This window comes from Mus pahari, chromosome 11 (assembly GCF_900095145.1).
Source record: "Mus pahari chromosome 11, PAHARI_EIJ_v1.1, whole genome shotgun sequence".
Lineage (NCBI taxonomy): Eukaryota > Metazoa > Chordata > Mammalia > Rodentia > Muridae > Mus > Mus pahari.
This window is the reverse complement of record NC_034600.1, coordinates 35865593-35884569: the sequence shown is the minus strand read 5'-3', so window position 1 is coordinate 35884569 and position 18977 is coordinate 35865593. Positions and strand designations below refer to the sequence as shown.

At 41.3% G+C, this 18977-nt stretch overlaps 1 protein-coding gene across 3 annotated transcripts in view; it reads left to right on the top strand.

Annotated features, from left to right (window-relative positions):
* Rnf180 (ring finger protein 180) overlaps nt 1-18977 on the top strand; it is a 167751-nt gene that overhangs the window by 41391 nt on the left and 107383 nt on the right. For 2 of the 3 annotated variants that reach the window (XM_029544177.1, XM_029544176.1), the window contains exons 3-5: nt 3556-3654; nt 5304-6260; nt 9214-9249. In XM_029544177.1, the coding sequence (XP_029400037.1) occupies nt 3556-3654; nt 5304-6260; nt 9214-9249 (1092 nt within the window). The remainder of the gene's footprint in view (nt 1-3555; nt 3655-5303; nt 6261-9213; nt 9250-18977) is intronic. The other variant, XM_029544178.1, reaches the window with a different exon arrangement.

Here is an 18977-nt window from a genome sequence, read left to right as displayed (position 1 = left end):
CAAGAAGCAAGTTGGGGAGGAAAGGGTTTATTCAGCTTACACTTTCCACATTGCTGTTCATCACCAAAGGAAGTCAGGACTGGAACTCAAGCAGGTCAGGAAGCAGGAGCTGATACAGAGTCCATGGAGGGATGTCCCTAACTGACTTGCTTCCCCTGGCTTGCTCAGCTTGCTTTCGTATAGAACCCAGGACTTCCAGACCAGGGATGGCCCCACTCACAAGGAACCCAAATGTCCCTCAGCAGAGGAATGGATACAGAAACTGTGGTACATTTACACAATAGAATACTACTCAGCAATCAAAAACAGTGACTTCATGAAATTCACAGGAAAATGGATGGAACTTGAAAATATCATCCTGAGTGAGGTAACCCAGACACAAAAAAACACACAGTATGCACTGATAAGTGGGTATTACCCCAAAAGTTTGGTATATCCAAGATACAATTTGCATACCATATGATGCTCAAGAAGAAGGGAGACCAAAGTGTGGATGCTTCAGTTCTTCTTAGAAGGGGGAACAAAATACTCACAGGAGGAAATATGGAGACAAAGTGTGGAGCAGAGACTGAAGGAAAGGCCATCCAGAGACTGCCCCACCTGGGGATCCATTCCATAAACAGTTGCCAAACCTGGACACTATTGTGGATGCTGGGAAGTGCTTGCTGACAGGAGCCTGAGAGGCTCTGCCAGAGCCTGACAAGTACAGAGGTGGATGTTCGCAGCAACCATTGGACTGTGCACAGAGTTCCTGATGGAGGAGTTGTAGAAGGGACTGAAGAAGCTGAGGGGGTTTGCAGCCTCATGGGGGGAGCAACAGTGTCAACTGGCCATATCCCCCCCCAGCTCCTGGCAACTGGACCACTAACCAAAGAGTGCACATGTAGGGACCCGTGGTTCTGGTCGAGTATGTGGCAGAAGATGGCCTTGTTGGACATCAGTGGGAGGACTGACCCTTGGGCCTGAGGGGATTGGATGCCCCAGTGTAGGGGAATGCCAGGGTAGGAAGTTTGGAGTAGGTGTGTGAGTGGGGGAGCACCCTCATAGAGGCAGAGGGAGGAGATATGGGATAGGGGGTTTCCACAAGGGAGACCTAGAATGGGGATAACATTTGAAATGTAAATAAAGAAAATATCCAATAAAAGAAAAAATATTACTTGATTGACTTGAAAAACAGTTGTTCTCTATCTTCCCCATCAGCAAAAATTAAATTTCACCAATTTGCAGTTTACAAACTTTTTGTACAAAAAAAAGGTTAAAAAAATCAGGAAACATCAAAATAAAATACATAATAACAAACAAAAATTATTCAGGTTTTAAAATATTTTCAGAAGTCAATTTATCAACTTAGAACTGCTCTGCCTTTTACCCATGACATGGCATCTGTCCCCACTGTACAGTACTGCAGCCATTAGTGATCCTCTTTTCTGCCTGTATTCCCCTATGCCCTGTGTCAGGAAAAGGAATCAATGAACCGGTTTGTACCTCGTTGGCGTCGTCTTCTTAAGGAGCTATTAGGGAGCCACTGTGAGAGAGCTGGCGACTGTCTACCAATGCCTCTCCTTCTAAGTTTTCACCTACTCAGTAATGTCCTCTTCATATGTTCATGCATTTCACTGCCCCTATGTCAAGGCTCTCATCTTTGTCATGGAAAACTGGGAAGACTGTCTTCTATAAGCTGAGCTGAAGTTTGGGCACCTTGGTTAAAGTTTCCTTAGGAGGCTGAAACATTTTCCAAAAGACTTTCTAGCTCCCATTGAAATTGTTTTCGAACTCTTTTGAGATAAGATTTTTTTAAAGGTATTAGGCTAGAAAAACATCTCAAAAATCTTTTATTTTTCTTTATTAAATATATCTTTTACATAATACATAGAATGTTAAAAAATACATTTTAATGAGATAAGGGGATGTCTTGATTGTATATTATGTATATTGAACTTTCTATTTCCTTATGGTAAAAAACCTTCATGATCCTTCCTCCTTTTTGAAAAGCATTTTCTTGTTACCTCGCACTCACTGTACTGTGTAAGCGCACACCAGAACTGCTTGCACTTACTGCTGTGAGTGCCCCTCGGTCAGGGATTACGACTAATGATGGTTGACAGTACATGTGGTCTAGCATGGAACGATGAGTGCCTCGTGTCCCTTCCCACTTTGAATTCACCTTGTCATGTCATCATTTTGTTTTTCTAAAGGAAGAGCATTGAACTGTCTGCCTTATAGATCTTACCAATATATAAATACATCACACTGCAGTGTTTTGTCCACACCTACAAAGATCCAGTGGTAGAAAAGTCACCATACAGCCCCAGAGGGTTCAGTTTGGAAAATTATACACAGATGATACATAAACTATTTCAGGTAGTCTTGGCTCCAAGTCATAAGCTAAGGTGGATGATTTAATGAAGTACATTTGAGTTGGTCAACCCAAGTAATTTCACATATCACTATGATGCACAGTTAATAGGTGGGTAGAAACTCCTCTGTTTGTTATTTTGTTAACCTGACTATAGTGACAGTTGTGTTATTGCCTTGGAAATCTTAAGAGAGCACTTAAGATTGTAGAACTATTCGTTGTAAAATCTGACCCTGAGAAATGGCGTGTAGGTAGGAGCCTTATACTTTCTATGTTCCTCTTAACCAACACCTTCATGGCCTTTCACAGAGTGAAATGCACACCTAGGTCAGTCCTTAGCTGCCTTACAGTTTCCAGACAGTAACTTGCAGGAGAGAAGCTGAAGCCCAGAAATGTAAATTCACTAGCCCGGAGTCACATACCTAATCAAGATATAAATCGTCACCTTGGTTTGCCGAACAGCTTTCTGACGTGATGGGAAGCCGTTATGTCTCAATTATTTATCACATTCTGCACGGCTACTTTAGACCTCTTTTGTTGAGCCTGTACAGGGAATGCGCTTTTATGGTTACCATCTCAGAGAATTTAACATGGGCTGCCCACTGAGAGTCTACTCTGTGACCCTTTGTGCTTGCAGGTAAGGATGTTCCTTTCCTGCGTAAGGAAGATGCCAGTCACATGAAAGTCTCATGGCCTACATCAGAGGGAGTCAGGATCTCTTTCCCAACTTTGATGACTTCAGGACAAAAGGCAGGAGGAGAGCCAGAGGCCTCCTGTTTCTGCTGGGTTTCAGCATGTCAGAGTGTGTCCTTTCCCTTCCTGCCAATCATGTTTATTAACGGTCTGATAGGGGATATACATAGTTCTTTATTTATTGATGACAGTAGAATCCAAAGAGAGTCAGAGCCAAAGACTGAAGGTTGGGGACAGTTTGTACAAACAACACTATTTAATGTCATACAGGGATCTAAATATGAGCCACTAGATATGTCATTCGGTGACAGTTTTTGAATCACAGGTAGTTATTTCCTGAAAAAGAAATTAGATCCTAGCTTTTGATGATGGGAAGAAGCGGGGGGGGGGGGAGCAATGTGCATTTGATTTATAACCAAAGTGGGGTTTTTATTCTTTCTTCTTTTAATATGGAAATTGTGAAATAAATTCTGAAATGATAGTCACTAGTATCCTTTTTTCCATAGCAGGACAGACATGAAACAGTTGATGCTCAAAACATCTGTCACCTGTGGCACATGAATGTAGATGCCCTTCCGGAGTGGATCAGCTGCCTGCTACAGAAGGTAAGCTCCTTGGTTCTAGAGAAAGTGAAGACTACACACCCTTCAAACCAGGCATGTGCATGCTTCTTCCTTAGGTGTGTCGTTTCAAAACACACGAGGGATTCTGTTTCTCTTGATTACACTCACCTGCTTGTCCACTCTTTCTGGGGCACTTCAGTACTTTTCTGTACGACTGTGCACCTGATATCTCCAGCCTCTAAATGTGCTCCCAGATAATACTAACCTGGTTTGTCCCATTTCTACTGTTCTTTGTTTTCAGTGAGACATTGCCTAGCAACTGGCAGCCGCTGTCCATCTTCTCGCTGCCTTTCTCTCCCTTCTGCTTTATGTCTATTTATGCAGACTCATGCACACAGCATTATGTAACCCTGGTGAATATGCATGAGCATACAGGGACACACAAATATATCATCACACACACACGGTTGCATGCGCGTATACACACACACACACACACTCAAACATATAGATACATACACTCAAATATACACACAGAGAGACACAGACACACACACACACATATACACACACACACTCAAACATGCCTACATGTTATTTTCCTGTTATTTTCTAAGGGCCTCCAACAGAATGGAAACAACATAAAACCAGAAAATTTTACTTTTTGCTAGGTAGTACGTCCTTTGCACACAGAATAGTACCTGTTATATCAAGGGAATGAAATATCTTTGTGCATCCACCATACATACACACATTTAAAGTAAGCTGGATAATTAATGTCTCTCCTGCAGTGATGAAAATGGAAATGTTTTGCTCTAAGTAGTATTAAATGAAATAGTGTCAGAAAAAGAACTCTCTTGTTAATTGCATGTTTTAGGTATTTTATTTTGCATTGTTAAATACTTGTCTTGGAAAGGTATAAGTAATCTGACCTTTGAAAACCTGTAATTAAATTTCTTCCCTGAGTAACTTATGTTTTTGTTTAAAAGTGCCACGTGGTGGCTCTCACTTGAGTCCATGCTTAGATTCTGATTTCCTGGGAGCATGCTAGCATCCTGCTTCCAAGTGTCCTGAACTTCACAGAATAGATTACAACCCTGCAGAGACCCCACTGTCTTTCTTGACAATTTTAAAAACAGTTCATTAATTTCTAATTTGAATATGGAAATATACTATCTAAGCTAGGCGATCGATACCTCTCGGTTGTATATAGAAAGCCAGGGAGCTCTTTCTTCTGTTGGCTGATAAAGTTTCCTCCCCCTGTGCTTGGCATGCAAGAAGTGAATCAGAACAGACACTTTTCTGTGGGATTTTACTTGCAAATGAAGCTCTGTAGACTGATTTGCTTCCTGGTTCCATAGAGTATTTTTTCTTCCTGTTAGTTCACACTGTATCTGTATTCAGCCTATTGTTCAGAGACTTTCTTTAGGAATTCTTGGTTGTTCAGATAGGCATGATCTGCAGCATGTATCACTCTAGAAGTGTGTAGCTGGTCGCTTATCTCTGTTTACTGGAAGGTTTGTTTCCATTTGCCATCCTGTCTGCTAATCAGAACACAGAAGGCTAGCCTTTTCAGTAGCAGAAATGAAATGTGCATGTGATCGGCTTCTTTGTTTTTTATTTTTTCTAAACTCATTCTCTGGTCACTTTACAATGAAAGCATTGTCTTTATTTCCCTTTACTACCTGTAGGCCCAGTGGACAGTTGGGAAACTGAATTGTCCTTTCTGTGGGGCCCGATTAGGGGGCTTTAATTTTGTCAGCACTCCAAAATGTTCCTGTGGCCAGCTTGCAGCTGTACATCTCTGCAAGAGCCGGACCGATCACCAAGCAGCACAGGCAGGCAGACTAATGAGTCCAGCGCTGAAACATTTGCCACATCCTGGAGTCCCGTCAGGTTGTGAGAACGAAACTCTGCTCACAGGTGGTGGCTCCAAACCCAGAAACTACCGGCTTCTGAGCATGGCCCGAAACAGTAACAGCCTCGGAAGACTTACAGAAGCACTCTGCCTGGAGGTGCGAGCCACATATTTTGAGATGAAGAATGAAAAACTGCTCTTCAAAGCATCGGACCCAAAATGCCAGCCTTTTGTTCCTCAGCCTGACACCGGCAGGTGTCCTTCAAGAGCTTCTCACAGAAAGTCACACAGTTTGGACCTGAACATCAGTGAGAAGCTGATTTTATTACCCACTTTATATGAAATACATAGTAAGCCTACTGCCTATCCCAGGCTTAATGAAACGGGGCCCATTGACCTTTCGGGCTTGGCTTTACCGTGTACTAACAGTAGCTGCTCCTTTCAAAGCCCACCTAGTTTTGATCCTAATATGCTGCTGCACAGACTTTCAGTGGCTCCCCATGAGACCCAGGCACAAAGGGGAAGAGAATTCCAGTGTGGTCTAGAAGCTCCTTCGGTCTACTCAGATCACGCTAATGCTAACAGCCTGCCATTCCTGATGGATCTGCCCTCAGCAGGGAGGAGCGTGCTGGAGGCCTCGGACCAAGAAGAACACCTCTCCCCGCTGGACTTCCTGCGCTCTGCCAGCTTCCCCTTGGGCACCATTAACCACAGGCTGAACAACAGAGAGAGAAGCAAGCTGAGGACTCTGCGAAGGCAGCAGCGGCGCGAGCGATGGCTACAGAAGCAGGTAAGCGCTTTGAAATCAGTTTAGCAAGAAATAGTGTTCCTAAATACTTGGGTGTGCGGCACAGAGGTCAGTGTGAATGTATGCACTCTGAAATCTTAGCATTAAGTTATGAGGTGATGTGTCACTCTTTGGACATCTAATAATTATGCGGCCGTGGCACTGTGTAAAATAAGCACTGCTTCTGTGCTTCATAGAGAGGCCCCCTTGCAGCTTTCCCCAATTCTGCTAAGATATTAGCAGTCACTTACCTTATGATATCGAGACTGGATGATTTGTCCAAAATATTTTAAATCTATTCCATGTTTGGATTGCTTTGCTATGGTTTTATTTTAGGTTGAATTTTTTTTAAAAAGGTATCTTTACAAATCTAAACTGATAACAATTCATTCACTTTGTATGACATTTATTTTAATTTAATATTCAAGACACTACATTCATATATTCATATGGTTGGACATGAATAATTTGATTGAATGTTGAGACTGACATTTGTAGCAGAGCTGGATTCTTTAGAGTTTGAAATACTTGTGTGCCCCTCACAGTATTATCATGGTCCTGTGTATGACAGCAAATAGTAAAATTTATCTCCTGTGGAAACCGATTAAAGTCAGTGGATGACAAGCTATGGAGTTTGAAAGTTTGGGAGCTAGTATAAACTCTTTTGGAAGATTACCTTTTTTGTTTGCTTAATCACAATTAGTGTGTTCTATATTAACAACATCCTAAGAGTTAAAATAAAGAAAACTGAAGCTGCCCAGGTGACCTCATTATGATCCAATTCATAGAGTCAATAAAATAAAAGTACTTTACTGAGTACTTCAGACAGAGTAAGTAGGATTTCCTTCTTTAGTTACATAGCATAATTATAGGCATTGTCCTTTGCATGCTTGACTTGTTGCTAGTAAGAGCATCCCAGTTTGATTATTTGTAAATGTTACCCATGTATGCATATAGAAATGAGTATGCTTTTGTATTATTCCCCATGGTGTTAGATCCTATGAAGCTATAAAATTAAAAGTGTTTATGAAGAAGTTTATTTATATCTAAGTAAATTGGAGATGATCATTCTTCAGAAAGAATATCTTCAAAACAATGTACAGGGCTCTGAAATAATTGTTTTGCAAGTAAAAATGTTTGAAAAATTGTGGAAATTGTATTTGCTGTATACCCAAGTGTTACGGTTTAGAGAGAAACAAGTACAGAGTAAAGTATTGAATTTTTAGACAGATGAAATTATTTCAATTCATTCATACACACACGCGCGCGCGCACACACACACACACACACACACACACACACACACAGTATTGGCTAGTATGCACACACACACACACAGTATTGGCTAGTATGCACACACACACACACACAAACACACACACACAGTATTGGCTAGTATGCTTAGCTGATTCATCAGAACTGAGGAATTCGAGTCAGATGTGTTACCTGTTAGTGTAGTGACTAACAGAGAGGATCCCTACGGACTTCGCTGGTAGACTGTGCTTCAGACCGGCAAGGGCCTAGGAGATGGTAAGCAGAAAGTCTGTGAATTTATGATTCACACACACCATTGTCAGAGCTAGAAGTTAACAATGATAACTCCATAAAGCATGTGTCGCTGATTCAAACAGAAAGACAGAAACTAGCAAGAGCTAATATCGGAGATAAAATAATGGCACAATTTGACAAATCTTCCATGTTGAATCGAGATTCATTCCATGAACATTAGCCAGATGCCTGCTTGAGGTAGCAAGGCCTTGAGTAGTGACATCCATCGAAACAAGTGCATTTCGTTCTCCGGTGTACGGGGAGGAACCCAGAGGTGCGGCCTTACTAGGTAACTTCGCTGTCTCTGAGCCTGCTCGGGCCCAGGTGCTCCCCTTTCCTTTTTAACTTTTTATTTTTTAATTAGAAAGTCATACACACAAACTAACGGTCACAGTTATTAGTAATTAAAACTCATCTTCCAGCGAGGGTATTGGTCGTGCTGCTGCAGTTGGGGAGACTGCTGTAGGGACTGCACTGACCCTGAGGATGGACCCCGCAATTGGCACGCTGACAGCCGCTCTCCCGGTCTGTGGATTCGATGCCTTGCCACTTTTTCATGTTCACCTTCAGTTTTTCTCACCAGTGCTTCCGTTTGTTATCGCTGAAATCTTATTAATGATATTTGTCAAGAGTTTCAAATAATTGGAAATTTAGTTTAGGAAAACTAAATTTCTGTCACTTGACATTTTAAGTGAAGCATTGTTTAAGCTAGAAATATTTCCATAGCATATACCATAATAGAAATAGTATTAATATTTTACCAAAAATCTTAAAGCCTGAAGATAGAATATTGTTTTCAAGAGAGAAACTGCAGCCGATTGGATAGAATCACTGCTCTGTTCAACAAGCATGAATTGACATCATCTTTGGGGAAAGCATGAAACTGTATTGTATTCAGCTACCAAACGTCCTTCCAGACAAACATAATCTCTTCCCTAATTGTCATTTATTAAAGATGTACTTACTCGGGCCATATAGGTCTCTGATAGAAATGCATGTTTAGGCTCGCCTCATGCCCCAGCAGTGGGATTTCAGTGGACTTCTTTGTTCCACATGCCTATACCCATCCTTGATCCATGAGGATCACTAATCTGTTCTCTGTTTATTTGTTTTAACTACTGATAATACTATAAAACTGTGAGGTAGAAGTGGAGTCACAAAGCATGCACTCTGGAGACTGACGTTGCTTACTAAGCAAGCTTGTCTATGGCATTCATCAATTATTCCAGGAATCTCTATCTATGGAGATAGATATTCACTGCTCAGTAATACTCCATTCTGTGAATGGGCCATGACTTCTCCAGCATAAAAAGTAGATTGTCTCAGGTGTTAGTAGTGTATGAGCAGAACTATTATAAACTGATGTGTATAACTTTGAATAAATTAATAATTGTTTTTATTTTTGTAGGGTAAATACTCAGGAGTGGGATTGCTGGATCATATGGTAAGTACATATTTAGTTATACAAGAAACTGTCAAGTAGTTTCCCTGGGAGACTGCACTGTGTTCTGAACAGCTGAAGATGGGATTTCTCATGTCTGTGCATCCTTGAAGCCAGACAGCTGGTGTTCTTTAAATCTTTCTGTTTCGGTCACTCCAATACTGTGTGTACTGGTTTCATGCTTTGGTTGTAATGCACTTGCCCCTTGGTTTTTATATGTATACCATATTTGAAAGCATTAACAGTATTAATATATTAGTAAAAGTTTTAGTAGAAAGATTAAAAATAAGATGAGTATCAAAGAGAAACTACAATTTTCAGTAATTCTGTTCAGCAAAGCAGAGGGGCATCTTCCTCAGGTGTGTTCAGATATGGTCATTTGTGCATTTTGTTATTATGGGGGGTAGGCAAGTGGTAAGATTCAGCCCAGCCTGGAGGAGGATAACCGAGGAAGGAAGGAAAAGAAGTGAAAGGAAGAAGGAAAGAAGAAAAGAAGGAAAGAAGTGTCAGGAAGCCATGGTGGAGAAGAAGTAGGTGAGAACAGAAGCTAGGCTGTTCTTCTCTGACTAACTTAGAACACTGGCACGACCTTTGAAGCTGCATGTCTCTGGCTCTGTAACAGGATATACTGCGGTAGAGAAGGAAGAGTGCCTCCTTAAAGGGATGATTTTTCCACCTGTCTCTTTAGCAGGGTTTAAGATGAGTCCACATTCTGAGAAGTGGCTCCTCCTGCCCTGGTTGATTGGCCCTGCGATAATTCTGTTCTCATAACTAGAAGGAATTTTCCCCTAAGGGGAAGGGTATCAAGAGTTCTGTATTAATCATAGCTAAGGACCATTAATGCTACACTTATCAACCAACATGTTGGGAGGCCCACAAAATTCAAAACCCAAGCTCTTGCATAGCAAATAAGGCTAACCTTATAAGCGCATAAAGGCCTACTCTGTCAACTGTTATTTGCTTATAGAGTTCTGGGATGAAGCTCACAGATTAAACATTCTCCTTCATTATACAAATATGCACTATTGTAATACATTGCTCTTGATGTTGAATCAATAGCATCCTTAGGTTGGCTTCCAGCTGTTGCTCTCAGAAGCCCCCACATTTGCTGCAGCCTAGGACAATGTGGATTATCATCTGACAGTGATAAGGAAGCATTGTACAAATGAGCCTTTCGTTGCTGAGGCCAAGGTGTTGGTGGGGTCCTGGGCAGAACTCTTCTTGCTTGTTAAAGTGTCTACAGGCTTCCCTTCATTGGCTTATGGTTCATCTGGCAACAACCGTGCTGTAATCTAGCATTTTTAAAGTTTGTATCTTCTTAGAGATACTTCTTAAAAACTAAAACTGTTAAACATATATGTATGTGTGTGCATCTGCCTGTCACATGTGTGTGGGTACTTCCAGAGGCCAGAAGAGAGTGTTGCATCCCCTGGAGCTAGAGTTGTGCTACATGAGAGAACTGGGAGCTGAACCCGGGTCCTCTGGAGGAGCAGCAGCACCCTTAACTGCTGAGCATCCATCTGGCCCCCTCTGACACTTCCCTAGTTCCTGGCTCTACATTGGGAACATTCAGATCATCCAGAGTGACCCTTTACCCCATTTCAAGGTCCCTAACTCACTGCATATTGCTAAAAAATAATCACAATCTCCAGGAATTAGAACTGAACATGTCCACAGTGGTAGCTCGTCAGTATGTTGCCTCCCTCGCCTTCCTGTGGACAGATACTTTCCTGAGTGATTTTATTTCATTTCATCCTGGCCCCATTTTTAAGAGTTAATTTCTGTTACTGTGTACATTCTTTGTAAGTTCTACAAGCCCACCCCGACAACTGAAAGTTCAGCAGGTGAGCCAACCCAGTGGGTAAAGGTACTGGCCATTAAACGTGTTGACCTGAATTCTGTCCCATGGACACAAAGGTAGAAGGAGAAAAATAGCTTTGGCAAGCTGTCCTCTGACTTCCACACATGTGTGGTGGCATGAACACACAGAACCAAACAAACAAAATGTAAGAATTCTTAAAAAGTTTTTTCAACCCCTGCCCTTTTTTTCCTCTCTCTTTTGAGACAGAATCTCATTCTGTAACCCTGGCTGGCCTGGGCTATGTAAACTAGACCACCATCAAAAACATACAGATCCACCTGCCTCTGTTGGAATTAAAGGTATGTTTCATTACACATGGCCTACTTTATCTTTTTTGATGGCTGAGGAAAGCGTTATATCATCCTATACCTTTATTCTTCAGCCAGCCATCCTTTCCTTCTTTTAAATAATGATCACTTGCTAGTTTGCTCTGTTGGAAACACCACTCACTATGGAGATCACAGAAATGAATAAAATACCATTCTCCCTGTCGAGACCCAAGGCAATGGGGAAGATATATAGATGGTTATGGCTGATAGTATACTTACCATACAGCATTGACTGAGACCTTAGGATGTAGGTGAAAATCAAAAACACAAATAGATGAAATACCAAGGCTGTCTGGGAAAGAATATGCAAATATAAGGAAGTTAATTACAGAGAAGGGGGTGAGTTGATGGCTGATGGGGAGTTGTGATGCAGTTGGCTCTGTGGGTGCCAGGGAGCTGCTGGTCAGTTCTCAGCACCGTGGCCAACTTCACAGTGGAGACAGCTGAATGGATGCCCATGGATAAGTTGGACCAATAAAATGTGTATCTCGTGCTACAGCCATGGTGAATGACTTCAGGGAAGAAACTAACAGTGGTTCTTAACTCTGGCTGCCAGTTGAATTCCCAGAATTCCTTAGAAATTACTAGTAATTCTAACTATAAAGATTATGATTCAATTGGCCTAGGTTGTGTGTGTGTGTGTGTGTGTGTGTGTGTGTGATCACTTTGCATATTCAGGCTGCTTTCCTCTACTTGGCACAGGCAGGATGAGTTGATTCAGAGCAGGAGGCAATAGGAAAGTGTGGTGCGAGCCATGTCACCAGCTTTTCCTGAGCTGACCTGCAGGGACAGCATTCGATGTCTGCTGTGCGGGCTGACTTATATGAATTGTTAAGTCATTGGAGCATATGGGAGCTCCCAGAAGTGCAGGCTTGTGTAAGTGAGCATCCATCATCCTGCTCAGAACCTGGGCTGGGAAACAAGGACTTCAGGGATCCAGGTGATCGTCCTGGTAGTGGGTGTGTGCAGAGCCCTCTCCAAAATTCAGCTGTTGCCAACGAGGCATGCTTAGAGTCTGCCTTAGCAGGAAGTTAGGCCATGAGAGCTACTTCTGCAGGGATATAGTTCTTAAAACGCAGGTCCACATGCATACACAACACACACACACATGCACATGCACATACACATACACATTTTGTTAATTCTTTGAGAATGCATATAGCTTGTTTTGATAGTATTTGCCTCCTTATCTCCTCCTAGACCCCCACCCACATTCACCTCCTTACCCATCCAACTTGAAGGTTTCTCTTTTAGCCTTTCAGACACTGGAGTCCAGTTTATGTTACCTAACTACTCTTAGGAGTAAGGCTTTTTAACCAGGTCTGTCGACTCACTCCAATAATCCTAACTGTCAGGAAGCTGAGGCAGGAGGATTGTCCATGTTTGAGGCCAGTCTGGTCTACATAGAAAGCACCAGGCTAGTCGGGGTTGTACATCTAGACTCTGGTCTTCAAAATAGCCTTTTCCCCCAAACATGACCATCCAAATGTGAGCTGAACAAATATGACGCCAGTGGGTATGCCAAACTGAATGGAGAAAGCCCCTGAGGTCCTGACTATACCCAGAAGTACAGGAAGCCGAGTGAAGCTGGGCGTGGGCAAGGTGGGGGAAGTGGGGGAGCTGGGGGAGGTGGGGGAGGTGGGAGAAGTGGGAGAGATGGGAGAGGTGGGAGGGGTGGTCTTCCCCAGGGACTCGCCAATTCTTCGTTCAGTGCATGATCAGTTCTGAAAACTGTACATAAAGTAATGTCATAGCATTCAACAGATTATATTTAGTTATGTATGTGTATACAAATACACCTATGCATGCAATAACAACCAGTGAAAATGGAGGCCATGAACTTGGAGGAAGCAGTACACAGACACACACACATCATACATACTACACATACACACACACCAAACACTACACACTCACCATACACACTACACATACACCACACATGCCAAACATACTACACACACACACACACCACACTACACACACACACACACCAAACACTACACACACACCACACCACATACATATAACACACACACACCACACTACACATACACACACACACACACACCAAACACTACACACACACCACACCACACACATATAACACACACACATACCCCCCGAGCCCCCCCCCCCATATATGTTTTTTCTCTCAGCGTTCAGTTAGCTTGTTTTCTCAGCCTCCTGCTTTCTGCCAAGTGAGGATGATGGCAGGAGACCCTCAGTAGACTGTAGGCTGGTGCCTCAAACTGGACCTCCCAACCTCTAGAATTGTGAGGAATAACGTCTTGCTCTTTATAAGCCATGCCATGTCACATACTATGATAGCCACACAGACAGACCAAAACTGAATCATTTCTGAGGCTAGTGAGTGAAGCTTTATGCTGTTCAGTGAGTCGGACAAGTTCATGGCTTCAAACTCCAGAACACTGCCTTACGTTTCCATTATAAGTCTTCATATATGGCTTCACTTACCAAGTCAGCCAAGGCAAAAATATGCCCAGCTGAAGTTCTCACTCACTGACCCATTCCTCCCCTTACATCCTTTAGGAAGACTGGTTGCATTCAGGTAGTGTGGCCATAGAACACCTTAAAACTGTAGAACACTATAGGACACAGTAAAGGTAAAGGTACCTTTTACAACCACAGCCATTTACTGATTATACAACACTGTCTTAATTCTACCCCCTTAAACCATGCCTCTGCTGGGATGGAAGTTGTCATGCACTCTTCTCACATGCGAAGGCAACAGGAGAACAGCAACCATGGCCCCTCGCTGCCAACATGCCAGGAGCCTCACTTTTGCCTCTGCGATCAACTATAGTTGGTCTCACCTGGATTTTTTTTTTTTTTTTACAAAATAATATTTTAAAGTTAATTTTCAACCTTAAAAGGAAGGTAACCATGTTATACAAACTGCAAAAACAAACCCTAAAGAAGCTAAGTTTAAAAATAAGTCATTTAGATGCCAAATTTAAGAGAGTGATTACCTATCCCTGAAAGACAATCTGGGTTGCTATATAGAGGGCTGAAACTCTTAATCACATTTTATTTCTTACTCTGGGCAATGCTCTCACAGACGTCGTCTTTCCAATCCATCTTGTATGTGTACTGTTTTATAAATCATTAATGAACCATACTGCTGTAATAACATCATGCTCTGCTTAGTCATTACTTTGCGGCAGAATGTTAGATCACTTGCTTTTGTTCTCCTTGTAAAGCCAAAGGGAAAAGACTCTTGTATGGACAGGCTTAACTTTTTAAAAGTAACTTTGATTTATTCAAACAGTTTTGTATAATGTACATGGATCATATTTAATTCTCATTCCAATCTCCCATGGCCCTCTCCCTCCCTCAGGACTCAGCCCTCTAATAATGACCTTCTAATATGTCCTCAGAATAAAAACAATATTTAATAATCCATGATGAAAATTTTTCACTAAAATAATTGTGGATCCGTGCTACATTTTTAGCTGCAATTCAGGTTTTCAGTTCTGTTTGTGTGAAGTCCTAATTTGTAAAGGTGAAATTAAACACCAGAGGGCACCAAGTCTCTTGGAACAAAACAGACTCATTGCTTTGCATGTAAGACTTTCATGTCCTGGAGTACACTATGGAAGGCTGTACTGTACATTAAAAATGATGAGATTTCATCCTTTGTAAGACAAAGGTTACAGAGCCAATTGTAAGTTCTCCAGTAGGTCTCAGCTAAGATTCTGCCCCTGCTTTTGTTCTGCAGGGACATTTGTTGTCCCTTTGCTCAGAGGTTTAAAAAAAAAAAGTTTCCTTGAGTTAGTATTTGGGACAATTTTACATAAGTACATTGTTGGGGTTTTAAGTTTGAGGTGTCATTTGCAGTTTCCTGGAAAGTAGGCATGCTCCTAAATTCAAAATAAGATCGATGGCAAGCCATGTGCTTCATGCAGAGGAAGGTGTGAGAAGAAAGTAAAGTAACTTAAGACAGGAGGAGCCATTTCACAAGGAGCTGTTCCTCTCACGTGTGTTTGTCATTGTTCTTTCATGCATTTGACAAACCATGCTCCTCCCACTCTTGAATAAAATGGTGCTTATATCAGTTTCCATCATATCAGCCAATAGCTTCTTTCCATTTGTTACATTTTTGTCCATTAAGCATTTAACACTATTCATGTGTCATATGTTAAAGTATATTCTTGTTTCATAATGTTAAATTAGTTCTGATGGTTAGATGTTTTATCTTCAGCCACAATAACTCATAATTTATCTAAGTTGTCTTCTATGAAGCATCATTATCACCTAGCAGAATAAATACAACACACATATTTTAGGGAAATGAAACTGCTGTTTCCTTCTACATATTGTGAAGGTGAATTGTTTCTTGTTGCTGCTGTAATGAATTTTAAATTTAAAATAAATTCACTGTTTTAAACACACAAATGAATTTGGCTTCCAAAAGTCAGAAGTCTCAAATATGCTGAAGGTTAGTCTCACTCTGCAAAATAAAGGCCTTATCGGGGCTACATTCCCGAACAGGGGATCCAGGCAAAAACCCGAGTATGGATGCCTCTTAGTTACCTTTCTAGAAGCATCTGCATCTTTGCCATTTCTGGTTTTGATTCTTCTCTTTTCACCTTCCTTGCTTGATGACCTGACGATTGCTTTGCCCCTTCCAATTACTTTACAGTAATCTCTTTAAGACAGGGTGATTAGCAACCATAATCTGGTCCTTAATCCTAATTCCTCACTGCCACTTAGTGTACTCACAGGCTTCAAATATCAGGATGTGGGCATTCTTTGTGAGTAAGACCAGGGTTAGACCAAGGCATTTATTCTGTCTCCTGTAGTTAGAATTGGTTTTAAGTAAAGACAGCATTAAAAAAGAAGAGCTAGCTGTGAATCTTGATGGCTTTTAGACAAATCAGTACTTTCTCTGAACTTAACGAGTTTTCTAAGAGTTTGCAGGTGCCGTGATTCATTGATTATTTCTTTATTATTATCATGCCAGAAGTGATGAGATAAGTCCATCTATACTAATATACCCAAAGCCTGTATACATTTGACTGGGGGAATCTCTAGGTCAAGATTGACAAGAGGCAGAAGGCATCGTTTGAAAAGATTTCGTGGCCTTTGGATATAGAAAGCTGCTCATGTAACCAGCTTAGGACTGGGTGATCTGGAGCCGGACTGTGAGAGAAGAAAGGAACTTAGATAAAAGTTCACATACGTCACTTTGAAGTAGCTCTAGGTTAGGTCCAGGCCTCCAGACAACGAGAGTCTGATTGAATATTACAAAAACTATCCACAGACAAGAAGCAGATTAATGATAAAATACCTTTCAGTTGTTGTGCTTTGTGTTTGTTTTGGATTTTAATTTTTGTGCTTGTTACTAAATAAGTTCAGAACCATAGAAGGAGTTTCTCCATGCAATATTTTGAACCAAGTGGCACAGGAAAGACATTCTTGGTTTCCTCTCAGATGATCTAAAGTTAAAAGGACATAGATTGCTCAGGTTCACGTTGTGTTAACTAGATACAAACCAGACTCATCAGGAAGAGCTATGTCAGTTGAGGCATTGCTTCCATCACATTGACCTGTAAGCAAATCTCTGGAACATTTTATTGACTGATGATTGATGTTAGAGGGCCCAGCCCACTGTGAGTGATGTCATTATAGAAACAGTTACTGAGCATGCCATGGAAAGAAAGCCAGGACACCTCATTCCTCTGTGGTTCTGTGTCAGCTTCATACCTTTCGCTCCTTCCCTGACATCCTTTCATGATAGACTGTGGGTTACAGGTGAAATAAACCCTTCCCCCCCCCCCACCAAGTGGCTTTTTCTTGTGGTCTTTTATCACAGCAGGCAAACAAGGCCATAGATACCACAAACTTGTCAGATACTGAGGAAAAGCTCATCCATTCACTTCATTAGTTATATGGGTTCTATATGGGCGAGATGAAGTTCACTGCAGTTTGCCAATTGCTAAAAATGATGAATTTAAAGTACTGATTGGTCCTTTGGATTTGAGAGCTGTTTAGTTCATTAGCCCTTTGTTGACTTGATAATTTGTTTTTCAGATGTTTAAGTTCTGAAGTTCTTTATATGTCCTAGGTATTAATCCCTTGTCTGGTGTACAGTTGGCAAAGATTTTTATTCCAGTGATTTCTTCCTTGCTATGCAGAAGCTTTCCAATTATTTTGTAATCTCATATGACATTTGTTGCAGAAAATATTAAAAAAAGGACCAGCAATCTTCCCATACTACTGCTGGGCACCGGCCGGCCACATGGCTCCAGCCGGGTGATCTCAACTTGGAGGTCTCTCTGCACTAGAGTTCCCAAATTCCCTTGGGGGATCTCTGCCATGCCAGCCCCATACAACGACAGTCTAACCCCCCCCACACACACACACACATACACAAAATGACCATCCACCCCTTGGTCAGCTGCCACAACTCTCTGCCCCATGCAGTCCCACCAGCTCTGTCTCTAACTGGCCCCTTCATCGACCTGATTCACTTGTCTCTCACTCTGCTAGTTCCTTCTCAGCAATAAACCCCTGTAATCGGCGGTCCCACATTCCAGTAACCAAGTAATTCAAAACTCTTGAAGCTTATAATTAATCAGATTTGTGTATCAATAAATTCTCAATTCACAAGATGCCAATACAATAATTTCAGAACCAATTGATAATGATAAAAGCTGCCCATATAGATTAGACAAATTATCCCAATTATTCTCACCTTTATGATATCATAACTGCCTATGGCTATTTAAAGCCACACTGGTTCAGGTTCTTCTTCCTGTATGTTCACCTCCATCTTGGCTTCTCTCCCTCTCCTGAGACGCTTTCTGTCTCTGCAATGCTTAGCTCCACCTCCCTTTTCCCTTTCCAATCACAGGCCTCCTGCTGCACAAATATTTTAATGTAATTGGACAGGGAAAATCCTGTCACAGACATTTTTGTCATTATTCCAGGTGCTATTTAAGTAAACTCCTTTGCTCTGCTTGCATCATAAAACATTTACCTATCTTTTCTTCTAGTAGTTTTAACGCTTCAGGTCTTACCTTATTTGAGCCATCTTCAATTTGCTTTTTTGTTTGTTTGTTTGACAGAGTTAGAGATGGGGATCTAGTTTCTTTCTACATATGGAAATTAGTTTACCTAGCACCATTTGTTAAAGAAGCTGTCTCTTTTAAGTTTGTGGGCCTGTATGGGTTGCATTCCACTGGTCTACATGTCTGTTTTTATAATTGGATCATGCTGCTTTCTTTTTTTTAAACTGTGGTTCTATGTAGTAAAATTTGACATCAGGAGCTATGCTACATCTAGCTTTGTTCTTTCTGTTTAGGATTCCTTTGCTATTTGGAGTCTTTTGTGTTTCCATATCAATTTTAATTTTATGTTTGTTTTTAGTTCTGTGAAGAATATCATTGCTATTATGCTTATGGTGATATAACTATTTTCACAGTACTAATTTTGCCAATCTGTGAACATGGGAAGGCATTCTACCTCTTAGCATCTTTTTCACAAGTTTTAGAAGGAAATAAAAAGTGATACTC